The sequence below is a fragment of the Tiliqua scincoides genome, chromosome 4, assembly GCF_035046505.1.
Source record: "Tiliqua scincoides isolate rTilSci1 chromosome 4, rTilSci1.hap2, whole genome shotgun sequence".
In the NCBI taxonomy this organism is placed as follows: Eukaryota; Metazoa; Chordata; class Lepidosauria; order Squamata; family Scincidae; genus Tiliqua; species Tiliqua scincoides.
This window is the reverse complement of record NC_089824.1, coordinates 122,252,053-122,273,962: the sequence shown is the minus strand read 5'-3', so window position 1 is coordinate 122,273,962 and position 21,910 is coordinate 122,252,053. Positions and strand designations below refer to the sequence as shown.

The 21,910-nt window shown below is 40.9% G+C and overlaps 1 protein-coding gene across 1 annotated transcript in view; it reads right to left on the bottom strand.

Annotated features, from left to right (window-relative positions):
* The window catches only part of CDC73 (cell division cycle 73), a 126,829-nt gene that overhangs the window by 18,765 nt on the left and 86,154 nt on the right, over positions 1-21,910 (bottom strand). The window contains exons 11-13 of the mRNA XM_066625898.1: positions 10,791-10,848; positions 4,289-4,324; positions 3,992-4,079 (exon numbers count right to left, since the gene is read on the bottom strand). Coding sequence (XP_066481995.1) covers positions 3,992-4,079; positions 4,289-4,324; positions 10,791-10,848 — 182 coding nt within the window. The remainder of the gene's footprint in view (positions 1-3,991; positions 4,080-4,288; positions 4,325-10,790; positions 10,849-21,910) is intronic.

Here is a 21,910-nt window from a genome sequence, read left to right as displayed (position 1 = left end):
TGAAAAAGCTAAGCAGAATCAGTTGCTTGGATGGGAGACTGCTGGTGTTATCTAGGTGAAAGAGTGGAGTGTGGAAGTGTCAGCTGGCAAAAAAATGAATAACAGCTTTGAGAAACCAGTCTGAAGTTTGGTTACAGCTGCCTGTGAGAGCCTGGCAAGTGTAAGAGCCTACAGCCAGGATGACGTCTGAACTATGAAGGGAGACACCTGGAGCAGTGGAGGTTCTATGAGATTGTCTCATAAAAATAATACTTGTAAAAATCTCATTAACTGGATTTATGTTCAGCCTAACGAAGTAAACTGCGTTGAGTCTATTTAAAAAGTGGTATATAAATATCATAATGAAATAATATAACTGGGAGTCTGCATGGACAAGTAAAGGCCAGAAGCAAATGATCCCACAGCAAACTTCCAGACTCCTAGCCACTGTTAGGAGATGGCTATCACTACATTTGCACTAGGCTAAAGTGTAATTACGCATTTTAGAGCAGAGTACAGAACTAAAGATATTAGCAAGTTTCAAGATTTCTGTAGGAATACCAACAAAATACATGTTCTTATAAAAGTTCTCTCTTCAGCAAATATACTGCTTGATCTTGATTAACTAGCTTCTCCATAGATAAAGGACACTATATATTTGCCCAGAGATTTCAGAGACAAAAAGGCTCTTGTTCCATCACATATCTTACAGCAGGGGTGTCCAAACTTTTTGAAAGGAGGGCCACATCATCTCTCTGACACTGTATCGGGGGCTGGGGAAAAAAAGAATTAATTTATCTTTCAAATTTGAATAAATTTACATAAATGAATATATTATAGATGGAATTTATATGAATAAATGAAGGTCTTGCCTGTAAAAGGCCTTGCACAAAGCAAGGCCAGTCTTTTCTTTGCTGCTGCATCACAGATGTGAAACAACAAGCAGTGGAGGAAGCCCTTGTCCCACAGTTCACATGAGAGGTCAAACAGTTAGCTGTCATGCTGAGAGTAGTTGCATCAGACCAGCGCAGGCTCCAGCAAGTCTCTGGAGGGCCAGGGGCTCATTGGAGACTGGGTTCCCTAAGGGCCAGATTGGGAGTCCTCAAGGGCCGCAAATGACCCCAGGGCCAGGGTTTGGGCACCCCCGTCTTACAGCAATAGACATCACTGAGATCCATGCAAAAGCTTCTTACAGCTGGAAAAAAGAAGCCTCGAAAATAGCTGCCACAACTGTCCTAAATCACCCAACAGAAAGAACCTTTGCAGCTTTTTAGAGAAACATTTTCCTGTTCTCTCTCCCCCCTTTCCAATTGACTCTTGGTCTGGTGACTTGTGAAATAGGAAAATCTACAAGAAGCACATAAAAGGAGAAATGAGGGGGGGGGGGGAGAGAGAAGCAACAGAGAACAGGAAATGCTGTTGAATGCACAAAATTATTTGAACGGCAGGTAAAATTTCCTTCCTCTAGTTTTGAGATGTAAAACACATAGGCAACAGAATAAAAATTCACTTACATATAGTGCTAGTCATGACACACCAACCTGTCCTACTTCAAAAGAAATGCTCTTCAAAGTCACAAATCTTTAGTGGCAGAACACTGAACTCTTGGGATGACAAAGGGAAAGGGCTAACAGAAGAGAGAAGCAAGGCAGCCTCCTGAGGCCCATAAAAGAATTGCAAGAAAGAGGACAGTGCTTCAAATACAAGACCTGCCAATGTCTGGTTTGTAAGCTTTCCATGCACCATAGTTTAGAGAAAGTTGTTTTGTTTTTTTAAATATCACACTTTAAAAAATTTGTAATTAATTTAAGGTCAAATTTCTTCTAGTAGGGTATATACATAATAAAAGGGAAAAGACTTTCATAAACAACTTGTACATAAGTTGGGGGCCACCTGTATTCTAGTTACTGTAACACATTACATGTAGATCTACCATGAACATGTGTCTGGAATCTACAGCTGAGGCAAAACGTGTTGGGCCAGACTTAACTGGGACTGACCACTGAAAGCACATTATGCAAAATGAAAAGAGCAACTTCGGCTGCCACATCATTTCCAGGTTCAATTCAAGGTGCTGGCCCTAGCCCTTAAAAGATCTCAAAGACTGTTTTTGTCCTCATAGACCTGTCTGGCAGTTAAGATAATTAACCAAGTGTATTCTGTGGCCATCCTTGCTTTTTGAGATTAGGTAAGAAGCTGCCAGAAGAATCAACATCTCAGACTTTTCAGTGGTGATACTCCAAAGTATAGAATACCTTAGCTAACCATGTTTTCTGCAACTCTTTAGGCACCACCAAACAAAGCCTGGTCTCCTTCTTGGATTTTTAACAGCACTCAAAGTCTAGGCAATCTAATATTTCTATTATCCAGTTTAGTATTGGTTCTATTTGCCGTTATCAACTTTGTAGCATTCTTCCATTTTTAAAAATAAGAAAAGGCAAGATATTCATTTTTAAGAATTTAGAACTAATGCAGCTGGTCTTGGACACTGGGTGTATGAATACTACACACGCTGAACTGTAAGGAATATGACAAGGCTATAAAATTAAGCAAACTGAAATAAACTAAAATATGCTTTAGACAGGGATGGGCACTTGACTTCGACGACTTGACTCAGTTGCACTTTAGTCACTATCCTCAAAGATTTGCACTTGACTCGTGTCGTGGCCATCGCTGACTTGCACTTGACTCACAACTTGTGAGCAGTGACTTGAAAATTGACCATGGGCTTGAAAGGACTTGAGCCCCTATCTTTTTAGTGTGTGAGTGTTCTTGCTTACTTTTTTCTTCTTTGCCACTTCTGTATCATGTCACAGGACCTCATGAGTAACCTGGAAGCAGGAATCCAGAAGAGGATGGCAGCAGATGTGGTGGGAGGAGGGATAGGTTCCAGGAGGTAGGGGCTGGGATAGTGAAATGAGGGGAAGAAGAAGGCTTAAGGATTGTTTTGGCTGCACATGGCTGTAGGAGGGACGAGAAAGCGGGGCTCTTTGTGGTATAGGAAAGAATGGCTTGATTTTTTTTTCTGAACGAGAAAGGGAAGAGGAGGCCAAAGGATGGGAGAGGGGTTCTTTGCAATAGGAACAAATGGCGTCAGTTTTTTTTTTCTGCACAAGCTAGAGGGGCAAAAGGAGGTGGGTTCTTTGTACTCAGCTGAATGGAGTGCAGATGGGATGGGAGCACCAGGGAGGTGTTAAATGACAACTCCCACACACACACCCCACCACCCTTTTATCTGTGAAATTTGGCTCAAGGACATGAGACTCGTGACTTGAAATGACTCTGACTTGGAAGACTTGGAATTCTGCTAAAGTCAAGTCACAACAGCTGCACACTATAACACATGACTCGACTTGGGTTTAGAGCAGGGGTGCTCACACTTTTTTGGCTCGAGAGCTACTTTGAAACCCAGCAAGGCCCGGAGATCTACCAGGGGGGAAGTAAGCGTCTGACAGACACCCCCTTTAATGTATGGAGCCTCTGCTGGAGTCTAGTCAGTTTCATCAGTTTTGTTGCTGCATGCCTGAAGAGCAGCTAAAGTGTCAGTTTCAGTGTCAGTTTAGTGTCAGCTAAATATGTCGGTTTCGTCTAGTCACTAGACGAAATTGACATATTAACAGTTTGGAGAGACAGGGCTCCTCGATCTACTCATTTTGCCTCGCGATCTACCGGTAGATCGCGATCCACCTATTGAGCACCCCTGGTTTAGAGACTTGAGCACAGCCCTGGCTTTAGTGAAGTAAAAACTAAATACTAAATTTTGCTTAGAATTAAATGTGCCTCTCATGTCCACATACTTGCTTGGATCAAGGATAGTAAAAAAAAAAAATTACTATGATTGTGAGTTTTGCAAGAATTGCTAATTAACCTACACTTCCATTACCAGTTTTGGACTACAAAATTAAAAGACATTTAAAACATTCACTTTTTCTAGAATAAATTACCACTTCCACTGTGTATCGTTACATCAGAAGACAATCTTTTACGAAGCATATTTTAGTTAGCTGCTTACTTCAGATCCTGCAGAAGATCTTTTGCATTAAGCATAGTTATTAAAGAGGTGGTAGCTGCTGGAATAATGATTATGGGTGTTCGAGATCCTGTGGAGGTAAAGAGAGATGTTTTTAACAAGCAGCAGATACAGTTTTTAACAAAACGCAATCAGCAGCAGCACCACTATCCTTCGCCCTGCAGCCCAGAAAAATTATGAAAAAATTCAGTACAAATTGTAAACCTTTACTTAGGATTCACCGTGTGAAGTATGAAATTTCAAGTTACAGCAGGACCTACAAAATTAGTAGTAACTCACCTTTTTTCTGGTTTGGAGGTGGCCTTGCTTGGGAAACTGTAGGGAAAAACAAACCACAGAATAAATGGTTTAATCTACTACATTTTGACTCTGGATGAGATTAGTCAAATTTAATTTGGACCTCCTTAGGTAACAAATGATCCTGTAATAAAACACATCCTTAAAACCCAATTTCACCTGGTGCAGCATAGTAGTTAAGAGGTGAAACTGCAGAACTGCTCCTGATTCCAGTGTCTCCTTCATGAGACCACTAGATGGCCTTAGGCAAGTCACACTCTCAACCCCAACTGCAGTATAAAAACAACCAATGTTGACCTATCCTACAGGACTGTTGTAAGGAATACAATGAAGATTCTCATATAACTGAGAAGCCCTTTGTATATTCAAAAGCACCCTTTATTACTATTATCTATAATAGCTAATGAATTAATCAGATGTTGACCTGACTATGCATAGAAAACTCCCTGGATAATGAAAGGCTCTTGAGTCACTCTGGGGTAAGTAGAAACCCCCACTCCATTTTCTCTGACAAGCAAGTTAGAATACTGCTTTTCCACTTAGGGCGCAATCCTAACCCACTTTCCAGCACCAACATAAGGGCAATGCAGCTCCAAGGTAAGGGAACAAACATTCCCTTACTTTGAGAAGGGCTCCATGAGTGCCACCCAACTGCAGGATGCAGCACATGTCCCATTGGCACCACTATGCCAGTGCTGGAAAGTTGGTTAGGATTTGGGCCTAACTCACATAGGTATTTGAGAAAGCTTTTTCCCACCAATCAAAGGAAAGAGAAACCAAGCTACCTCTCCTTCTGCAATACTTGACCATTCCTTGGCTAAAGATGCTTAGCTCCTAACTTAGACTCTCTCATTAAGGAAAAACCAACACTAGGAGACAACCAACTGCTTGCTTGGAGATCAATGGCCAGATTAGAAGTGCAAAGAAGTCAAGTTCAGAACTAACTGCAAATTCAAACTGATCCAACTACTATGACCTAAGTCAGTGAGCCAGGGCATAAAGGTAACATATTGTGACATTTCTTACATTATGTGCAAGAGGAATCTGTCTTGAGCAACAATTCTAAATGCATATATTCTTGAAAACTGGAACAAATCCCCACTGAAATGATCTCACTATACTACAGAAAAATTTTATGAGTGTTACTACAATTCACTAAGGAGACAATATAATCCAGCATTTAGTATAATGAAACTATGCATGGGATGAATAGAGGGAAGTTCTTTTCCCTCTTGCACAACACCAGAACCAAGGGACATCCACTAAAATTATCTGGCAGGCAACTCAGAACAAACAAAAGGAAATAGATGTTGTGAAGGCACCTGGCCTAGATACCCTTAAAAGGGGATTGGACAGATTTGGGTTTGACAGGTAGCCTCTCTCTGAATGCCAGGTGTAAGGCACTGGCAACAGGATACAGGTAACTTGTTGTCTTGTTTGCTCCCAGATGGGTCTGGTAGACAACAGTGAGATAAAGTAAACTAAACTAAATGAGCCCTTGACCTGATCAGGCAGGGCTTGTCTTATATTAAAGAGATTAGTGCTGTTGAAGTTAATGGAACTACTGTAGGTATTGAGAATGTAAGCAGAAAACAGTAATGGAAACTGTGCTCTATGTTGAAGGTCAGGGTCAGCGTTGAGGTGGGGATTGTGTGAAACTGAATTGTTGTTGCTATCTCCACAGGTGACACAGATACTGTAGTCAATTGCACTTTTGTTGATCCATGCTCTGCCAGGCAAGCATATTGACTGGAATCACAGCAATAGTAATGATCTTTGTCCCTATACGAAGCTGAACAAGCCCATGGTGAGTACTGTTGCAAGCCCATGGTGAGTACAGTTGCCGATTACGGGTAAAAGAAGTGTAAATACTCTAAATAACTTGTACCAAATCCCCATCAGAGAGATGAGGCAAGGCTATTGGGTTACAGTACAATAGTTGGTGTGGAGATCTGTAGGCCTGGTGGTAAACTGGGCTCCTACTTCGAGATAGTCATATTTCCAGCTAGATGCCAACATCACCATCTGTAGCCTTTAGGAGAGGATGAACATTGCAGCATTTTGACAATCTCCTTCTTATATCATGCAGACCACAACAATGTCTGATACAGGGAAGGTACTTTAAGAATTTATCTTGATGGAGAAAGGTCATTGCACCACGGTTGGTCATCACCAGGGATGATTCCCAAAATAAGAGACAGTTGGTGTTGACATACGAACAACCAAGGCGAAAGGTGCAGATGTGGGGGCTGCAGAAGGTGTTTTGCCTTCTTTTTAGGGGGATCCCTGCACAAAGTGGAACTTATGGCAGTTACTGTGCCTTTCACATACATCATCTCAAACCCAATGGTTTTCCGAAGACAGTCTGAGCACCATTTCCTACTTTTTAGAAGCTATTGCCAGTAGTGGACAAAGAAGCTGGTTTGCAGTAAGAGAGTAGGCCAACTCCAGGAGTGCTGATGAATTACCCATTCTTCCTCATCAGCCTAGAAAAATTTGTATATAGGGTCCACAAGGTGGTTCTTCCCCCAAATGAAGGAGATGTATCATGCCCACTGGTGGAAAAGTTTCGCTTGACAACAGCAACTCTTTCTAAAGGTGATTCTGTTCACTGAATGAGAAGGCCAAACAATTTTTTCCCCAAATTAACAACTAGCAGAAAGATGGAGAATAAAGATGAAAATTAAGCAAATTTTCTGACAGATGAACAAAAGAGGGAAATGTTCCCCACAATGCTGTCAGTTGGTCATTATTCCTGCCCTTGGGATTCATGTACAACATGCATGGGATCTGCACATTTGAAAACAAGGGCAGAACACTCAGCAAAGCTCTTAAAGCTTCCAGGGTTACTCTGTACACATCCAGAACTCAACTACCTGAAGTTGTACAGAGAACACAAAGAAAAATGGTTATCATCAACCTGCAGACATAAGAACAAGCCATGATTAAGGTTCATAGGAACTGAGCCTTGGGATAAAGGTAAAAGAATCACCTTGTTATGAGCACTTCTACCAATCCTAATAGCAATGTTCTAGAAACCACAAATCAACCAATTTGTCCTCCTTTAAATTCAAGGCATCCCATGAATCATAATCTGTGAAAACTCTGATTTTCATACAAATATGAATTTTGTTGGACTTGAAGAATATAAAGGTAAATGGTCTACGCACTATGAACACCATGCATGACAAATTTCCTTAATTGACTTCCCATATAAAAGCTTATGCTCATGTTTATTTATGACAAACTGTTATGGATTCTGGTTGCAGCTGGATCAATATGCAACACAGATTTTGCTACTGTAAGGCACGAGAGTTATATTCTTAATTATCTTTACCTGGCACTGTCAAAGAGGACAGATAAAATTTTAACATAACTTTAGAGAGTTTAATAGTTCAGTGATTACTTGACCTTCAAGGGTATTATCCTAAGTCGCTAAAATTTATGTCTACAACAGGGGTGCTCATACTTTTTTTGGCTCGAGAGCTACTCTGAAACCCAGCAAGGCCCGGAGATCTACCAGAGTTTTTTTACAATGTTCGCGCCATCATAACGTATAACATTTAAAATCAAAACTTCACATATAGGCTGATGGGTTCTGAGCTGTCTGTGACAGATCAGGAGAGAGATCTTGGGGTGGTGGTGGACAGGTCGATGAAAGTGTCGACCCAATGTGCGGCGGCAGTGAAGAAGGCCAATTCTATGCTTGGGATCATTAGGAAGGGTATTGAGAACAAAACGGTTAGTATTATAATGCCGTTGTACAAATCGATGGTAAGCCCACACCTGGAGTATTGTGTCTAGTTCTGGTCGCCGCATCTCAAAAAAGACATAGTGGAAATGGAAAAGGTGCAAAAGAGAGCGACTAAGATGATTACGGGGCTGGGGCACCTTCCTTATGAGGAAAGGCTACGGCGTTTGGGCCTCTTCAGCCTAGAAAAGAGACGCTTGAGGGGGGACATGATTGAGACATACAAAATTATGCAGGGGATGGACAGAGTGGATAGGGAGATGCTCTTTACACTCTCACATAATACCAGAACCAGGGGACATCCACTCAAATTGAGTGTTGGGCGGGTTAGGACAGACAAAAGAAAATATTTCTTTACTCAGCGCGTGGTCGGTCTGTGGAACTCCTTGCCACAGGATGTGGTGCTGGCGTCTAGCCTAGACGCCTTTAAAAGGGGATTGGACGAGTTTCTGGAGGAAAAATCCATTATGGGGTACAAGCCATGATGTGTATGCGCAACCTCCTGATTTTAGGAATGGGTTAAGTCAGAATGCCAGATGTAGGGGAGAGCACCAGGATGAGGTCTCTTGTTATCTGGTGTGCTCCCTGGGGCATTTGGTGGGCCGCTGTGAGATACAGGAAGCTGGACTAGATGGGCCTATGGCCTGATCCAGTGGGGCTGTTCTTATGTTCTTATGTTCTTATTTATGTGTACAATGTATGTTGGTGTACCTTGAGCCCCACTGAGTATAACAGGACTTACTCCTGAGTAGACATGCCTAGGATTAAGCTGTGAGGCTGCAATCCTAGCCACACTTACCTGGGAGTAAGCCCCATTGAGTACAATGGGCCTTACTCCCGGCATTTCCTCCCAGAGGCACCTGAAAGGGGGGGGGTCGGCACTCTGCGATCTACTCATTTTGCCTCGCGATCTACTGGTAGATCGCGATCCACCTATTGAGCATCCCTGGTCTACAATCATCACTGTCTGTGGATATAGATTTGAAAATAGCAGTCCCCATACAACACAGAGGAATTGGAATTAATTCACTGAAAGTGGGCGCTTAGTTTTTTTAATTCAACTGGCAGGCAACAGAAGCAGGGACATTTTGGTGGTGGTCTCATTGTTGTGAACGTCTTTCCCAGAAAGATCCATATGGCTACCACACTTACGGTTCTTAGGGAAAATCTCAAAATATTCTTATTTGGCAATCCCTTCCCAACTCTATATTATGTTAATTTAGTATTTACCTTAGCATTAAATATGTGTTTATGATTTCTTAATCTCATTTTTTTTGTAAACCACATCAATTTCCAGGAAACCTGACCCAGAAATAAAGTAAATAAACCAATACAATAACTACTTATTGTACTGAGTAATTTTAGGATTGCATCTATACTGACTTCAAATAGTACTTTTTTCTGAAACCTTGTAAGGCACCATGAAAAATGACAGCACCATATATATGCATGTGTGCAGAAATAAATATACAGAAAAAGTAACCTATTCTGTAATGAAATCCCCAGGGATTTCAGGAATCTGGACATTTTCTCCAGATGCCTTGCATCATTTTTCTTATTTCTTTGTACACTGCAGTGCAGAAGGTCAATCATGATATGGGCAAGCCTTTGTACTGATGAAGGCCTGTATGGGCCTTTCAGTTTATATGTGTGAAATTGCATCTGGCAGCGCGACTCCATGTGCAACGGTTATCCAGATGTATTTCTGCTCTTGCTATTTCTACCCTTTTCATATCATTGCCTGTCAGTTCCAAACACATTCTTGTTCTCAACAGCCCTGGTGAGATAAATATGACAGACAGTATGACCTTTCTAAGCACAGGCACACAACCACAAAGATGATAAAACCAGAAAAGAAGCCTAATACCATGCCACTTTAAATGCATTAATGATCTGACTCCAGTGATCCATTATAGATAAATCAGATTTTATATTTAAAAAGCTAACATTTCAAACATGCTAAAAAGACATAAGATTATTTAGGAGCAGTCATGGGGCATGTTAAAAGTGGCTTTCCATCACCAGTATAAAAAATGCTCTTCTTATTATTTTAATTGAATAGGAAAGGGCGAGTCTTCTATGGGACCCATCAGAAGCTGGAGTGATTGAGATCTATCTGTATCTGCGGATCCAAGTTATACTTAGTTCCCTCTCTTTTCTTCCCCTCTTCTCCATAACATATTGTTATTTAAGAGTACCTGTATAATTCTTTCTTTTAAGCTGCCAAGAGAACTGAGAAATATTCAACATGTGATTTAGCAGCTGCAGTCTTTTCAACTGATATTAAGAATAGGTATCATTTATGTACTACTTTCCAATGCTGAATTACAAACATGTCTGGTTTAGTGTATATCAACATTACTAACTTAGAATTGGTATAGCACTCCCCAAAAAAAGCTGGTAACTGTGATTGTTGACAATTTCCAGACCCCTCAGTTCTGACCTGGCACTGGTGCCCACTTTCCTAGATAGAATAAATTACTATTAAATCAAAGTTTACAAAACACACGCATCTCCCTACAAGCATCATAAATACTTGTTCAGCATTTTACCCAACTTGATGAGGACAACCAATAGTTGAAGGCTACAGTGAAAGCAGTAATAACATGCATACTAAAGCCATCGTGACTTTGAATGGGGGCTATGTATTTTCACGACACTGTTGTTGTTTAAATGCATTACAGCCTGTAGTTTATACTAATGTGTGTGAAATTGTTAATACATTATTGTTACCTGGTCTTGTCACAGGCTGTGCTGCTGGGGTTTGAGTCTTCCGTGCTGAAGCACCTTCCTTTAAGAAAGAAGATAGGCTTTAATCACTATGTACTGCTCTTTCAGATTACACACATACACAACAGCAGGATAATAATTCAACCAAATCTTTAAAAGACCAGAGAAACAATTCTATACTTTATAACATCTTTTCACAGTAACAATATTGGGACAATTTTTTTTAAAAAAACTTGAAAGCAAGATGATTCTTTGTTGAACAAGAAGTTTCATCTAGAGAAAGGTGAAAAATCTGAAGTAAAGAAATGAGTTTATACTGGAATGCTGCCAGTGTTCACATTATATAAATACATCAAGCCATGATGCAATCTTGAGCTGCAATACAATAGCTAGAATTTATCAGCATTATTGTACTGAAAATTTAGCTGTCTTGCAACAAAGCCACAAAACTCACTAGTCCAGAAAAGAATTCACTAGCCTAACTGCCCAAGTAAATCTAGTTATGTTGGTTATTTTTCAACTAAACGACAAACACCACAAAACCATTTTAGTTCCACTTGCCTGGAAGCAATGTTTACTTGCCATAGGTGATCAATTGCCTGTCTAATTTAGTATAGAAATCTGTCATTTTAATCATTTTATAATGTGATCACAAATCTTGGCTCTTTCAAAGGCAACCCTGAGCCATTTCTGCTCTGCCTGCAAACAAAACCCAAATCAAACAACATTAACTACAATGTCAAAAAGCCAAATTCCTGCCTTCATACACCTGTGAAATCCCACTGGATAAATAAATAGTGCTAATGCCAATTCAAGTATCTGTTCTCGACCAGAGAACAGCTAGCCAACTGTCAGGGTAATCTTTTAGCACATGTGAACAAAGAAAATTAATTGTAAAATTAGTCACAGGGAAGAAAGTAAACATTTAAGCAGGGAGATGATGTTTTGATGGCACCCAAGTTGAATGCCAAACACATCACACACTGAAGTTGCTTAGCAGTAGGATCACAAGGTCTGGTTCACACATGACTCTTCCCCCCCCCCCCCCAAAGAGATTATCTGTCTATACCACTATGTGTGAAGAATCATGTGGCTGTCCATACTGTCAGTTATTTGGAAACACTTGAGGAAAATGTTCATAAATGACTGCAGCCATAACAAATTAGCAGCAAGTTTACATGACATGAAAATTGCCCCTATTTAGGGAAAACATCATTTGGGCAAACCTTCATAAGACCCACCAAAATGAAGTCATTGCTTGTTTAACTATGTATTTGGAATCAGGAAGCATTCATCAACAACTATAGCCATAAGTGCTTCTGCTACACAACTTCATTCACCTACTTCTGAAGCAGGGAACAGCAAGGGAGTTTAGTGGACATCCCAAGACACTGAATACAAGCTGAATATTGGCAGAGCCTGGTGACTTGCATCCTTGATAGAATCGGAACCTTTCAAAACAGGAATCGTTAAACAAAACATGAATTAAATGTTCTCCTGTGACAATCAAAACCCAGTATGGCAGGGTTTTCAAATCAACATGAACCAAAGATAAGCACTGTGTCATTTGCTCATTTGTCCAGTTTAAAAAGACTAGTTAAATATCTCCCCATAGAACCCTCAATAAAACATGCCTTATTAATTACATATGGTGAGCAATCATTGCTTGGCATTCAACCATCAGCTTCTCCAGCATGCAAAGCACAGTTTCAGTCTCCTTCCCCTTCACAATAAAACCAATATGGATTTAAGCTCCTTTGAAGCAAAATGATTTATTTCCTAATTTTTGTCACCTGCCACTCAGAAAATGACATTCTATGTGGCTGAAATCACATATACATATACAGTATAACGTACACATCAAAGTGTCACATGCTGAAAACAACTGAAGCCTCTGGTGTTTCAGATAAACAAAGATGATAAACATTAAGTATAGAGAGAATCAACTTCATGTTTATTTTTAAACTGTGAAAACTGTGAAAACATGTGAAAACTGGAGAAAAGGGCTATAATTTGGCCACTTAAATTCCTACTTAGGTCATTACTGACTTCCATGTCTCAACATGTTCCCAGATTTTTCTGTGCAAACATACACCTAGATACTTGCATAAAAAAATAATCACGGACTAAGATTTTGTGCTGTTTTCCAGGTACACTATTCACATGGAAAGAATTAAGAGAGGACACCAGTTCAGAAACAGGAAGGGAGTGAATCACAAGGTACACTGGTGACAAATTTTAATGAATCTACAACAATTCAAGTCAGTGTCACTTCTTTAGGGGCACTGATTAAACAAAGTTGTTTCTGGTACTGCCCACGACAGACACAGGTACTGTCAAACTACGTCCAGATCCTTTGTCTCCATCCGGGTTCTAAATATGCATACATTTAAACTCTCCCATGTTATTTTAAAAGCATAAAATCATGTAGGAGCTAGAGTTGTGTTTTAAACAGATTTCACAGTGCAATTCATGAAACAATGAAGATGTTTGGACATAACAATCTCTCTCCTGTGCACATGGGTTCAGATGCAGAATGAGCAACAAAAACTGCAGTCATACTCTTTCCTGATGTCATTAGACATTCAATGCCAGTTCTTGGCGATGCTCATGGCAACGGAGCTCAATCTTCCTTGCCCTTTCTGGGCACTAGCAGAGCTAGGGGAAAGGGGGAGGTGAAGGAAAGGACAGAGAGAACGGAGCCTGAGGCTGTTCTCTCGGCCAGTACAGCATGAGCTGGATGAGGTGACAATTGAGAGTTTCCAAGCTAGACAGAAGCTTATGCCAACAGCAAGGAAGAGTGTTGCAGTCATGAAGGCAAAGGAGCAGAGATAAAAAGTATAACTGCAAGGCAAGGCATAGTTGGACAGCAGAATTACTTCTGTACATGTCAAATGTTCATCAGCCATCACTATTCTATCCTTTGCATAACTTGGTAGTTCTAACACCACATTATGAAACCACGATTGACATTTTAAGGTGGAGGGCACCACTTATACTTTCTAAGTTAAAACTCAGGAGTGTGCCATCTCTTCTCTCATCCGGAGCAATCCCTACGAGAAAGATTTAGCATAAAACAAAATAATCTGTTGTCTTTATACATGCTGATCAGAATGTTAGCACTTAATACAACAGCTATTGCTCTGCTAAAAGGCCTATTTCTTGTTTGAATGTGCAAGAAAAGATTTGCATGCTTCGAAAAGGCAGGTTTGAGACAAATCCCTGTAGGTCAGTAAACATCCCAGAGAACATTATTCCCCCCCCCCCAAAAAAAAAGTGGGCCAAAGGGCAGTAAAAGCAAGGAAGAATTTTTCATTTTAGAGCTTGCCAGAAAAGAAATTTCTGTTTTAGAAAAAGGATCCCAAATACTGGATATAGTAAAGGTGAGGCTTAACAACCAGCTCTTTTTGCAAAGAAAATCAGGGAGCTGTTGGGGATTTGCTGTATATCTGTACCAAATCACACCTTTTCCCTGTAGTAGCAGAATGCTATGGAAGTACATGAATTCCCTGTTGATGTATTACACATCATCTCATTTTATTCCAAAGACAAAAATTTCATCTATCAACTGCTTCGTGATTATATGCAGGAAATTGAATCTGTATGTCTAGAAAAGAAAATCTTTCTTACCATGAATATCTCCTCTCCAAGGCTACCTGAAGGCATTCTATAATTACTGGGACATCTCCTCCCCATAGAACTCTAGGTAGGGTCTAATGAAAAAGAGGTTTGACCAGAAGAAGAGGCTATCCCAACTTGTCAGATCAGACTGGAACAGGCAAAGAATTTGCTAAACAACCAAAGGTACAAAAGGGAGACCAAGGGTACAGGAGCATTTCCAGCACACCAGAAAGAACATAAAAAGGAAGCGATGTAGCAGAAGGAACTTCTTCCAGAAGTTCGGTCTCCACCCACATATGTAAAATGGAGGCAGAAGACTGAAGAACAGAAACTCCTTAAACTTCCCCCAAAGGCCTGATTCTGGTGCTGGTGGATGAGACACGAAAGCTTAGGGAGAGCTCCTTTCTCTTACTAATAGCTAAAAAACACAGGAAACAGTCCACACTGGACCTATGAGCAAGTCTTTGAGGGATGAAAATGTGACATTTGGCATGCCTCAAACAGGCAATTAACTGCCATTCTGTGCTATTTAGCCATGCAAGAGGAAGACACACCAGTCTGAAAACTCAAAGTAAATGTAACCCTCCAGTGTTAGACTACAATAATTAAGACTGTTGACATCCTGACAGAAACAAAGAAACAATTCATTCACTGGCTACTCTGAAGCTTGTGCTGAAGACTGCTACTGTAAAAGAGAAGAGCAAAAGTTCATTCAAATCAACGAGGCTTCCTCATTTCACTGTGGATGATGTACAAAGACACCAAGTGATATTTGAAATACACACTGGTCCTGTACAGATATAGATTCCATACATTTAAATATGAGTATTAGCAACTGCAGGAAAACGCAGCCATCTGCTCAGTAAAGAAGAACAAAATAGAAGGCGAGTGTTTTGCATCTTAAAATCATTCTAGGGCAGTGGTTCTCACACATTTAGCATTGGGACCCACTTTTAGAACGAGAATCTGTCAGGACCCACAGAAAGTTGTCATGACCGGAAGTGACATCATCAAGCAGGAACATTTTTAGCAATCCTAGGCTGCAATCCTACCCACACTTACCCAGGAGTAAGTCCCACTGACTATCATTGTTAAAAGAATATATAGAGTACCTTGTTAAAAGTGCAGGTCTGTAAATTTCCCCAAATGCAGTCTTGTACTATGATAGCATCAAGTCTAATCTATTAAAAATAAAATATTGAAATGAATGGGAACCCATTTGAAATTGGCTCATGACCCACCTAGTGGGTCTCGACCCACAGTTTGAGAAACACTGTTCCAGGGGAACATAAGATGACAGGAGGGAAAGCATGGGGGGGAGGAAGAATATTATGAGGAGCCATAATCACAGTGTCACAGACTATAACCATATAAGCAACGTAACATATACAAGGAAGAGACCGCATTACTTTTAGAAGCTTTTACACAGTATGAGGCACACATGACACTGTCACTATAATTAATATCTGCACTGATCAAAGCTCACTTTGAAGTTTCTGGTCAGCTGTCTTTTAAACAACACATTCCTCTATCCCTTTATATTATTAAGCAATGCATGCAAACTGTGATATATAAACAGCTACCACAACTGAATAAGAGTTTAATTTTCTCTCACTTAGGGGAAAAAAATGGTTTGCAATGTTCAGTGCTGCTGCAGCTTTGCTTCATCTCCCCTGCTGTGCCAAATCGAAGCTTCATAAAGTCACAGTTCCTTTTAGAATGCAAGAGAAGCATTCGCGAAAAGCATGAAGCAACACTAAGAAGGACTAGTGGTATCCAAACGGTAGGGAAGGAGTGTAGAAGGCAGGAGCTCACACATCACGGGAGAAAGTGTTTGCCCCCTTCCTTCCCAACTCTGCTTTGGGATAGTTAATGTCTCCTAGACATTAGCAAGAGTGAAGAGGCTGAAAGTGTAACTTTGTTTGAGTTAGAAAGAACACATTCAAACCACCCTGCAGTGTGTGTGTGTGTGTGTGTATGAGAGACCCAGAGTTCAGCACTGAAGTCTTCTGGTGATTTTTGCATACATTTCTGACATAGTACTGTCAAAAGTTACATCAGTGAACTGCAGGCGTTTAGAGTAATGTTTTCCCCTTCTGACAGCCATTTTTGCCTAAATTATTGGGGGCCAGTTGGTTGTAGTCCTTAACTTTCAGTTATGTCATTTCCTTTGCAGTTATGCTTAACATAAACATCACAAAGGTATATTAATGCTAGTTCATATGCTACAAGTGTGAAGGAGGATGATTCATAGCAATAACAATCTTGATGCAGGATAAGTAGCCAAAATAACTCTGACAGCAGCAATACAGAACCTCTTTTACTAACTCACAATATTTTTAGAAGTCATCCTGCGTACAAATGACTATGGGCGCAATCCTAACCCCTTATGTCAGTACTTTCCAGCACTGGCAAAGTGGTGCCAGTGCAACGTGTGCAGCATCCTGCAGTTGGGCGTCACTCACGGAGGCCTCCTCAAAGTAAGGGAATGTTTATTCCCTTACCTCAGAGCTGCATTGCCCTTATGTCAGTGCTGGAAAGCACCAACATAAGGGGTTAAATTGCGCCCTTAGTCACTTATTTGCAGCCCAGAACAGGTAAAAACCAATCAATTCCTGAAATACTTCCTTGCAAACAATCTTTAATTGCCAAAAGTTGCTATTTAAGTCTGCTAGGCCCCCCCATAGGGGGATACACAGTAGGATACATTTTCTGTTTTAAAGGGTTCAGAATGCATCAGAAGATTAACTTGACTTAACAATTGAAATATTTCAGTTGTTAAGCACTTAGATACTAAAGTAAGCAATGGAAGGGGAAGGGGGAGAGAGCACAAATGGGAGTAAGCAATATATTCTGGGGCTTTCACACACACCATTTCCAACCCAAGCCTTTTCTCTTTAGGAGTTTGCCAAGGCATTTTCTCTGTCCTCATCTATTACAGAAACTTGCCTTGTTTTCTTTACTGTACAATAAAGCACATCACGTGTGCACACACACGAAGCTAAGTTAAGAAAGAATACACTTGGAAGATCTCAAAACAAAAGTCTTAGTTGATCTTTGATCCATTATTGCTCAATGCTCCAACATGAATTCTCTTAGTATGTTGGCATCCTTCATTCTCGGAAGACTATGGTATCGCGCTCTGAATAGTGGTTCTGGAACAGAGTACTCTCTCCAGAGTGCGAAGCCTGGGTAAAGTAGATATGGAGGATAGACTGTTACCCATGCAGCAAATCCCCCCTCTCCATGTCACTGAAATGGTCCAATGGAAAGGCAGAAGCCAATAAGGTTGGTTCCAGCAGCGTCGCAAGAGTTGCCAGAACATGACTGTGTAAAGCCATGAACTGCCTCAGGGACTCTGGCTTCGGATTTTGCCTCAAGGTTGACTCCTGAATCCTTTTCCATAACTGGATGTAGCCACAAGGCAGTGGAGGTTTAGGATCAGAGTTTTCCTTCTCTCAGATGAGCTGCCTTCCCAGGCTAAGGAGTCCCATCTACCCGGTGGCTGTTTAGTCGCCTCTTATGACAAGTACAGCCAAACTGAGGGCCTATTCTTATCCCCTAGGCCCCAGGGGTTGACAAATGAATTCTCTTAGTAAAGACTGCTTATTTGTTTGCCATCTATCAACAAGAGAGAGTGAGTGAGCATAATACATTTAAGTGATATAACTTGCTAGAAAAGAAAATAAGGAAGGCAACAGTGACACTTGTGGTCATTCCTAGATTGTCACTACATTTTTGGTGGTGGGTTTTTGTTTTAAATTCAGTTCAGAAAATCTTCCTGGAAAGAAAATGAAATGCTCTTACAACTACTACTACCCACATAACGAAAACACACACCTGAGACTGGTAACGAAAATAAAGAGCTATCCAGTTAACAAGGAATTCTCAAACAGTTTTGAAGGCTCGTTCTCAGTTTGAACTTGAGTGCAAAAATGACCCAAGTTTAAATGATACATTTGTGCTGCCAATATTGCTGAATGGTGTGCCAACTTTCCTGCAGTATACAGAGAGACATGGAATGATTCTTTCCCAATTGCTGGTTTCAGGTTCATTGTAGAAAAAAAAGCTGACGGTTGAAGCATGCAAAGTGACCAGGTGTTAAGTGTGAATCCACTCTAATATGGAAAAGGCCTTTTGTCTTGGTTATGGAATTTAACCTAAACACAATGCTAGCTAGAAATACTAAGACCAGTGGTCTTCAAATCTATTTTCAATAATCTTCGCATGCAGTCAATACAGTGCATGGGGTCCCTTCTTGAAACAATAAGAAAAACTAATCAAGTTAGCTAGCAGAGTCAAGCAGAGGGCTAACAGGGGCAAAAATCTATGTATTATGAAGAAAACTGAACAATGTTCCAAAAATATCAGATGGTAGGACATAAAATTATGTCAGAAGCCACAGGTGAAATATACTCCTTACTTTAAAAAAATGCTTAGGTGATTCATAGTAATACACTGAAAATGCTAAGATGTTGGAATAGGTCATTCAGAAGTACAGGATGCCAAGCAGTTCAGCCCATACCTTTTGCATCAAGTGGCAACAATTCCCCATTTCAGAAACTTTTCCTGGTGTCAAACTAGTGGGGACACAATCTTTCAACTCCAACCAGACAGAAATACTCACTTTGGGGGGAAAAAATTCCGAAGGTGCATACTATGGTATTTACTGCACAGGCATGCCTATACAGTTAAATGTGACTAGAATCAACTTCATTCCACCATTATAAGCCCTTAACATTCTAAACACCCATTCAATTCAATTCACCCATCCAATTGTTCAAAACTGCCTGAAATTGTTAACTGAGCATATCTAGGTTCCATGTGCCCCAATTTCAGATATATCTTGTGTAACAGTTTAAGCAGTTTCTGCCCAATGTTGCATATATGCAGCAGGGACCAAATGCGTACACCTGTGGGCCAGGCAAAAATGGGTTTAAAAAAAAACACTGAGGCAAAGTTTTCCCTTTCATTCTTTTATTTGCCTACCTAGATTATACCTTCAGATTTTCTTCATGTCCTTTCCAAATGCACCCAAACACTTGACTGAATATGACAGATCTTGGACTTCATGTTTTGACAGAATCAGTTGTCTGCTTCTCAGTTTATTAACTCTTACATTGTCCACTAAGATCAAAGAGAAAAGAAGTTAGTTCAATGCCTGCTTAGTGTCCGACTCTTCTAAGAAGCAGTCCTTCCCCAGCAGAGCACTAGGCAATGAGAATTATGAAGGTCAAGCGAAAAGCTGTTAGTTGCGCAGGAACAACTGAGCCACTACTTCAGGGCAAGTTTTGCTGTGCCTGCAGTGACCACTTGTCAGGCTACATTTGTCCCCATCAGCAGCCTTTACCTAGGATCCCCACAAGGGTTGTGTGTGCTGGCCAGAGTGTGCTGGCTAGGCAAGTCTTCTGCTGTCTTTTGTGACTGGATCAGTTGCCCAACACCCCAAGTAAGAGTGCATACAACTGCAGACAAAATTGACTACCTTTCCAGACCAATGAAAAAGAGCTTTCCAGTCTCCTCTTTCTGACTGCAGTGCAGGGGATTATATGCAGATATTTTCTTGATGCGAATCAGACCCCACCACCACCGCTGCTGCTTTCATTTTGGGAAAGATTTCTGTCTTTTAAAAAAATGGTGGTGGTGTGATGGGTACAATCCAGTTTCTTAAAGAACAACTGGAATTTGAAATGTCAAGGAGAGTGTGACATGGATGGCATTTTTCATTCACATGTGCTGATCCAATTTAAAGGCGAAGCAAAAAGATTGAGTAAATCCAAAGAAGAACTGGGATTGTCACAGAAACTATGGCTTGTCATTCACTTGCTTCGTTAACAAAGTCTGGCATTTCAAGACTCATTTGTTATTTTAGGAAGGGTATTCATACATTGTTCAATGTAGGACAAAGTTAGGATGAAGACAGCAATCCGATCCACAACTGCATGTTAGCAAACCCCACTGGGTTGTCTGTCATGATTGGTTGTGATTTTATGACCTGAGTTCTGCTGAAAAGCTCTCCAATGAGGTCAGAATACTCATCTTAGTTTCAACAATATGTATTTTTTCTTCTCTTCCTTTGCACATAAGATGAGATTAGATAAATATTCCTTTTCTTAATATGTGACAAACTGTATCTTGCTTTTGCATGCAATAATATTTCACAAAGTTCAGTGACCAGAATCCTGGCTTTCAGGGAAACAATGGTTTATTTCATTTGTACAAAACAGCATACTAAAAGCAGACAACTTGCTTCTCTCTGAGAGGAAGGGAGTGCATAAGCCTGAGGACCACGAATTATTATTTCTGATTTGCACCATATAACTGTACACATGTAATTCAGGACTAACTGAAGATTTATGCATGTTTGCCATTCAATTATTGTTTAAGTTTCATTTCCAAAATACAGAAACCTCAAGACAAAAACTTGATGAATCTTTCATTGGGGCCCAGTTTCCTGTAGTGCTTTGTTTTCAGTTATGGCAATGTTAGAATATAATCAATCTGCCAAAAGAATATTAATCTTGGTTGACATATGGCTTCCATACCGACTTCCATATCCTTGTCTACACTGACAGAATGAAATACAAGGCTACTCACATGAGAAACAACCATCCTTGATTAAAAAGCAGGCAGCCCGCTGGCAAAGAAAAACCTGCACAACTCTTCTTTTGCCTGATCAGAGTACTGGTTTATTTTTTAGAATTATTAGTTGGCAACCTTCAGTCTCGAAAGACTATGGTATCGCGCTCTGAAAGGTGGTTCTGGAACAGCGTCTAGTGTGGCTGAAAAGGCCGATTTGGGAGTGACAATCCCTTCCACACTGGGAGCAAGTGCAGTCTGTCCCTGGCCTGTCTCCCTGGCTATGGGCCTTCCTTCTTTGCCTCTTAGCCTCAGACTGTTGGCAAAGTGTCTCTTCAAACTGGGAAAGGCCATGTTGCACAGCCTGCCTCCAAGCGGGCCGCTCAGAGGCCAGGGTTTCCCACTTGTTGAGGTCCACTCCTAAGGCCTTCAGATCCCTCTTGCAGATGTCCTTGTATCGCAGCTGTGGTCTACCCGTAGGGCGCTTTCCTTGCACGAGTTCTCCATAGAGGAGATCCTTTGGGATCCGGCCATCATCCATTCTCATGACATGACCGAGCCAACGCAGGCGTCTCTGTTTCAGTAGTGCATACATGCTAGGGATTCCAGCACGTTCCAGGACTGTGTTGTTAGGAACTTTGTCCTGCCAGGTGATGCCGAGAATACGTCGGAGGCAGCGCATGTGGAAAGCATTCAGTTTCCTCTCCTGTTGTGAGTGAAGAGTCCATGACTCGCTGCAGTACAGAAGTGTACTCAGGACGCAAGCTCTGTAGACCTGGATCTTGGTATGTTCCGTCAGCTTCTTGTTGGACCAGACTCTCTTTGTGAGTCTGGAAAACGTGGTAGCTGCTTTACCGATGCGTTTGTTTAGCTCGGTATCGAGAGAAAGAGTGTCGGAGATCGTTGAGCCAAGGTACACAAAG